Genomic DNA, 7,063 nt, shown 5'->3' on the forward strand with positions numbered 1-7,063 from the left:
TCAGAATGAATTTGCAAGTGTTCCCTTGTAATTTTTTTTTGAACTGCTTGAAAGAGGTAGCTGTCAACTTTTCTCTAAATGTTTGGAAGAATTTACCTGTGAAGCCACATAGTCCTGGACTTTTGTTTCTTGGGAGTTTTAAAATTATTAATTCAGTTTTATTATTGGCAATTGGTCTGTTCATATTGTCCATTCCTCTTTGTTCAGTCTTGGGAGGGTGAACATTTCTAGGAATTTGTCTGTTTCTTCTAGGTTGTCCATTTTTTTGGCAAATAGTTGTAGTAATCTCTTTGACTTTTTTATTTCTGTGGTATTGGTTGTAACTTCTTTTTCATTTTTGATTTTACTGATTTGGGTCCTCTCTTTTTCTTGATGACTCAGGCTAAAGGTGTATCAATTTTATCTTTTTAGAAAACCAATTCTTAATTTCATTGATTTTGTCCATTGTTTAAAATTCTCTATTTCATTATTTTTGCTCTGATCTTTAGGATTTCTTTTCTTCTATTAACTTTTGGGTTTTGTTCTTCTTTTTCTAGTTCCTTTAGGTGTAAGTTTAGGTTGTTTGAGATTTTTCTTGTTACTTGAGAGGCTTGTATCACTTTAAGTCTCCCTTTTAGAATGCTTTTGCTGCATCCTGTATATTATCAATCATTGTGTTTTCATTTTCACTTGTCTCCAGGTATTTTTGCATTTCTTCTTTAATTTCTTCAGTGTTTCATTGGTTGTTTAATAGCATCTTGTTTAGCCTCTGCATGGTTTTTTTTTGCAGTTTTTTTTTTTTTTCTTGTGGTTGATTTTTGGTCTCATAGTGCCATGGCTGGAAAAGATGCTTGGTATTATCTCAGTTTTCTTAAATTTACCATGGCTTGTTTTGTGGGCTAGCATGTGACCTATTCTGGAGAATACTCCATGTGCACTTGAAAAGAATCTATATTTTGCTGCTTTTGCATGGAGTGTTCTAAAGATATATCTTTTGTGTCCATCTGGTCTAATATGTCATTTAAGGCCAGAGTTTCCTTATTGATATTCTGTCTGGATCATCTGTCCATTGATGTAAGTGGGGTGTTACAGTTCTCTTTTATCATCGTGTTCCAGTCAATTTCTTCCTCTATGTCTGTTGCTACTTGCTTTATGTATTTAGGTGGTCTTATGTTGGGTGTATATATATTAACAATTGTTATATCTTCTTGGATTGATCCCTTGATCATTATGTAATGTTCTTTGTCTCTTATAACAGTCTTTGCTTTAAAGTCTGTTTTGTCTGATACAACTATTGCTACCTGGGCTTTCTTTTGATTTCCATTTGCTTCTAGTACCTTTCCCCATCCCCTCACATTTAGTCTTTCGTGTGCCCAGGTCTGAAGTGAGTCTCTTGTAGGCAGAAGATATATGGGTCTTGATTTTGTGTCCATTCAGCCACTATCTATATTTTGGAGTGTTTAGTCCATTTACAATTAATGTAATTATTGATAGGTGTATATCGTTAATTGTTTTGGGGTGAGTTTGTAGGTCTTTTTTGTTCCATTTTTCTTCTTTTATGATTTGACGACTGTCTTTAGTGTTACGTTTGGATTCCTTTGTGTGTGTGTGTATCTATTATAGATTTTTGGTTTGTGGTTACCATGAGGTTTATATAAAGCAATCTCGCTATATATGTACATGATTAAGTTGCTGATCTTTTTACTTCAAATGCATTTTAACAATCCTGCATTTGTTCCTTCCTCCCCTCACAATTACTATTTTCAGTCTCAGTCTTTTTTTTTTTTTTTTGTCTTTTTGCCTTTCCTTGAGCCGCTCCTGCAGCATATGGAGGTTCCCAGGCTAGGGGTCCAATTGGAGCTGTAGCTGCTGGCCTACACCAGAGCCACAACAACATGGGATCTGAGCCACGTCTGCAACCTACACCACCACTTACGCAACGCCAGATCCTCAACCCACTGAGCAAGGCCAGGGATTGAACCTGCAACCTCATGGTTCCTAGTCAGATTCGTTAACCACTGCGCCACAACGGGAACTCTATTCTCAGTCATCTTTGTAGTCTCATTATCTATCACAAAAAAGGATTCAAAATTTTTGAAATAAGCAGTAACTAGACAGGGAAGAAAATGGTATCCTTTTTTTATGGTTGCTAAAATAATCCAGTTAAAAAAAAATGAGAAAATGAAAATTTCCTTAGATAGCCAATAAACCCCCCATGAAGCATATTTTCGGATTTAGATTCAAAAGTGATATTGTGAAAGACAAGAAACTGCTTTGCTATCAGGAAGTTTCTCTTAATACAGCCTTATGTTGGAGATATTGCTGTTTCGGTTCCACACTACTGCAATAAAGTGAATATTGCAATAAAGCAAGTCATATGAGTCTTTTGGTTTCACAGTGCATATATATAAGTTATTTTTATATTGTACTGTAATATGTTAACTGTGCAATGGGATTATGTCTAAAAAAAAAGATACATACTTTAAAGATTATTCTTTAAAGTTCCTACTGTGGCACAACAGTTTTGGTGACATCTTTGGAGGCCTGGGATTGAAGTTTGATTGATCCGTGACCCAGCACAGTGGGTTAAGGAACCAGCATCACCATAGCTGTGGTGTAAGACATAACTGTGGCTCAACTCTGCTTCCTGGCCTGGGAACTCCATATGCCACAGGGTGGCCAAAAAAGAGAAAGAAAAAAAAGTTATTGCTAAAAAATGCCGTCATTATCTGACCCTTCACCAAATTGTAGTAATAACATCAAAGACCACTAATCACAGCTCACTGTAACAATATAATAATAATGAAAAAGTTTGAAATTTTCCAAAAAGTACCAAATTGTGATACAGAGACATGAAGTGAGCAACTGCTGTTAGAAAAATGGTACCAAGAGACTTGATCAATGCAAGATTGCCACAAACCTTCAATGTTGTTAAAAAAAAAAAAAAAAAAGCATTATCTGCAGAGCACAAAAAAGTGAACAAAGTACAGCAAAAGAAGGTAGGCCTGTAGTTGTAACATACTGAACCTCAAAATAAATCTCAGAGACTTTTAAAAAGCAATGTTTTAACAACATGTGGGGAAAAAAATTGTATATAGTGGGCAGAATAATGGTCACCCAAAGATGTCCACTTCCAAATCTCTGAAACTTGGGAGTATGCTACCTTATGTGGCAAAAGGAAATTAAGGTTACAAATCCAATTAAGGTTGCAATCAGATGATCTTAAAATAGGAAGATAGTCCCAGATTATTTGAGTGGATCCACTAAAACCACAAGAGTCCTTAATTGTGGAAGGAGGCATAAGTTGTCTGAGTGATATGAAGACTTAACTCATTCTTGTTGGCTTTGATGATGGAGGAAAAGGGGCCATGAGCCAAGGAATGCAGGCAGCCTCTAGAATCTGGGAAGGGCAAGGAAACAGATTCTTTCCCAGAGGCTCCAGGAGAAATCCAGCTCTGCTGACACCTTGATTTTAACCCAATGAGACCTATGTCAGCCTTCTAAGCTATAAACATGAAAGGTAATAAATTTCTTTTAAGCCACCAAATTTGTAGTAGTTACGGCAGAAATAGGAACTAATATAGTATATAACATTGTATTTTTAAATAGGGATTCTTAAAACTGGTAGATCATTTGATAAGTTGTATGTCTAATGCACTTGCAGATGTCGCCGTGTATTGATAGCTCAACATTTTGATGAAGTATGGAACCCAGAAGAATGTAACAAAATGTGTGATAATTGCTGTAAAGATACTTGTGAGTTTGTTTTTTAAATCTTTATAAGCTGATATTTATAGGTAGGACTACATGAGAGCAGTACTAGATGCCCGAAATGGATTCAAAAGAATAAGCAAGATGTGAATAGAATTTCCCAGATTCACAAGTAACAACACAAAGTTTTGAAACAAGGCAAATGAAATTAAAAGCCATATGCATATGCATTTATTTTATGTTGCTACACTGAGGACATGTTAAGTTTTTAAGAAATGGAGAAAAAAGTTTAAAGTCCCTCTGAATAGAAATGCTATTTACGTGAGAATGCTAAAGTCTCATGATAATTTCTAATACTTTATAGTTGCTGATTGTAAAGAGAAATTTAGTGCTATAGACAGAGATCAGAGTGAATCACTTTTGATCCAGATAATGGCTAATTACTCATAAGACACCAATTTAGTAATGTGTTGGTGCTATATTTCACTCTTTAAAACCCTGTATGTTGTATCTGATGACTTGGACTAACCCATTCCTCACTGAGTTCTGATGTTCTTGTAGGTGAAGGTCACAAGTTTTAACTTTGCAGCTAGAGAAAATTATTTGCGTCTATTAGACTATGCTCTACAGACCAAATAAATAAGAGTGATAAATACATCAGAGTGCTTCTATCAGTAATGGGAATATCTGTTGAGGACATTCTTATGAAATTAAGAGTCTCCTGGAAGCCATACTAGTTTTCAGACCATTGTTACACACGTTAGGTAAATATGAAGAGCAGATTGACTCCTATAAACATCTAAGTATTTGTCATAATCATGTTTGGCTGACAATCTTTGGTTCCTAGAGCATACTCAAAGGCTTTCTGATAACCAGATTGTTTGCTTCATATCACCTAAGTCCCACAGTATCTTACAGACTTAATCTAGTGACAGACCTGAGCAAGTCTTAGTTCAAAACACAGCCAGTGTTTAGGGTGGCTCAGTTGGTTGATGACTCATTTTTGACCAATCTAAGGAGAGTATCCCTGCGCTAAATTTTAAATCCCAATTCACCTGTATTCATGTCTCTTTCAACAGCATTTGAGAGAAAGAACATAACAGCGTACTGTAGAGATCTAGTCAAGATCTTGAAGCAGGCAGAGGAACTGAATGAAAAGCTCACTCCACTGAAACTGATCGATTCTTGGTTGGGAAAGGGAGCAGCCAAACTCAGGGTAGCAGGCATTGCTCCTCCCACACTTCCTCGTGAAGACCTGGAGAAAATTATTGCCCACTTTCTCATACAGCAGTATCTCAAGTATGTACAAACCCATTTCCTGTCCTTTCATGTTGTCTTTATGATTCTCATTTTTATAACTGCAACAGAACAAAGGTTCTGCATCTGTTTCATGAGAACTTTTAAACGCTACAAAATTTACCTTGTAGACAAATCCAGAATTTGATTACTGTGTCAAAAAAGTACAAAACTAAATATTTTAAGTTGCATTTTTATACTAAAAGTTTTATTTCATGTCAGTGTTACTTAAAATGATTGCATTTATTTTAAAATAAATTTCAGTTTGTTATTTGCAACTTCTCAAAACCTGATTGTTGGCCTTTATCTTCCACAGAGAAGACTACAGTTTTACGGCTTATGCTACCATCTCCTACTTGAAAATAGGACCTAAAGCTAATCTTTTGAACAATGAGGCACATGTTATTACTATGCAAGTAAAGAAGCCCACACAGAGCTGTTTCAGGGTAACTACTTTTAGTTTTTATATATTTAAAAAATACATTAAACTCTCGGGGATGCTTTTCTTTGACTCATACTCTTCTGGGTCCATTGGAATGTAAGAGATTTGAGTTTTCTTCCTGGAAGCTGGGTATGGAAGACAGAAAACCTACCTTTATGTTCTGCAGAGAAGTTAAATGGAAGAATTTAGACTAGCTTTTTAGTAGGGACTAGGGCTTTCCCACCTTTTGGAATGTTAAGACTCTGTTTTAATGTCTTATTTTGTGATGCACCCTGCCCTCATGACATGCTTGTAGTCAGTACTAGTTGAGAAGTCTGCAAGTGCAGCAGAGGCTGAAATCCAGTTATAAACTAACCACTATCAAGGCTGCAAAAGCACGCCAGGCACGTGTTTCTGAGGACACATGATGTGTTCTTTTATAGTCTTGACAGCACAGCCCCTTCCTTATATTCAAGATAGGGCTCATATTGGAAGAAATTTGAAGATAAAAAACAAGACCACTGGACACTTAAAGAGCTGATATAGGACTACTGAGGTTATTAAATCTCCAGAGAAAATGGAATAGCTGAAGTTTTACCAGTGTTTGTTTTATTATTGTTTTGTAGATTGAATCACCTCAAAGTTGTCATTCTGAAGGAGCTGATAAAAAGAGGGAAGAAAAAAATTCAAGTAACTGCCAGAAGTCTGCACACATGCTTCAGCAATCTAACTGTAATAAGACTATAGGGGCTAAGAAAAGAAAAATTGATAATGCATGAGTATTTCTAAATTTTCCAAGAAAATATTTTATGCATGGATACACTATTAGTTTTGTAGTTAATAAAAAGTTTGACAATTTCATTAATATTTTACACATATGGAACTATATTTTCAGAATTTATCTCTGAAGTATTCAAGACTTGAGAATTTGAGACCTTATAAGACTGAAATCTTGGATTGTATAAATTTAGTGTGAAACAAGGGAAAAATAAATTACTGTAAAACACTTTAAGGAGTTCCCTGGTGGCTCAGTGGGTTAAGGATCTGTCATTGTCACCACTGTGGTGCAGGTTTAATCTTTGGCCTAGGAACATCTGCATGCCTCAGGCACAGCCAAAAAAAGTGGGGGTTATTGAATATAGTCTCCCCTCAAAACAAAAAAACCCTTTAAATGTAAAATAGTTAAGAGAATAAGTTCATATAACTATCTTAAGCTCTTTATGCCTTGTCATAACTAGCTGTATTTTTTTCTTTTGACATAACTGACTTCTGATGTTATTTATACAGAATATTTTACACAGGCTCATCACAGCAAGTAAATGATTTCAGGTTATAATAGCTGTAGGGAATTCCCTTCATGGCTTGGCGGTTAATGAACCCAACTAGGATCCATGACGATGAAGGTTCGATCCCTGGCCTCACTCAGTGGGTTAAGGATCCAGGGTTGCCTGTAGATCACAGACATGGCTTGGATCCCGAGTTGCTGGGGCTGCAGTGTAGGCCAGTAGCTGTAGCTGATTTGACCCCCAGCCTGGGAACCTCCATGTGCCCTGAGGGTGGCCCTAAAATAGCAGAAAAAAAAAAATAGAAGTAATAGTTGTAGACTCCAAATAAAAAAGGATAAAGTATCAATACAAATAATATCAGCAGGTAAGA

At 36.0% G+C, this 7,063-nt stretch overlaps 1 protein-coding gene across 2 annotated transcripts in view; it reads left to right on the forward strand.

The window, feature by feature from the left end:
• The window catches only part of RECQL (RecQ like helicase), a 43,249-nt gene extending 36,270 nt beyond the window's left edge, over positions 1-6,979 (forward strand). Inside the window, exons 12-15 of one of the 2 annotated variants that reach the window (XM_047787435.1) lie at positions 3,644-3,735; positions 4,770-4,989; positions 5,303-5,432; positions 6,034-6,979. In XM_047787435.1, the coding sequence (XP_047643391.1) occupies positions 3,644-3,735; positions 4,770-4,989; positions 5,303-5,432; positions 6,034-6,186 (595 nt within the window). In that variant the 3' untranslated portion in view covers positions 6,187-6,979. The remainder of the gene's footprint in view (positions 1-3,643; positions 3,736-4,769; positions 4,990-5,302; positions 5,433-6,033) is intronic. The other variant, XM_047787436.1, reaches the window with a different exon arrangement.
• Positions 6,980-7,063: the final 84 nt, after the last annotated feature.

This window comes from Phacochoerus africanus, chromosome 7, assembly GCF_016906955.1.
Source record: "Phacochoerus africanus isolate WHEZ1 chromosome 7, ROS_Pafr_v1, whole genome shotgun sequence".
NCBI lineage: Eukaryota > Metazoa > Chordata > Mammalia > Artiodactyla > Suidae > Phacochoerus > Phacochoerus africanus.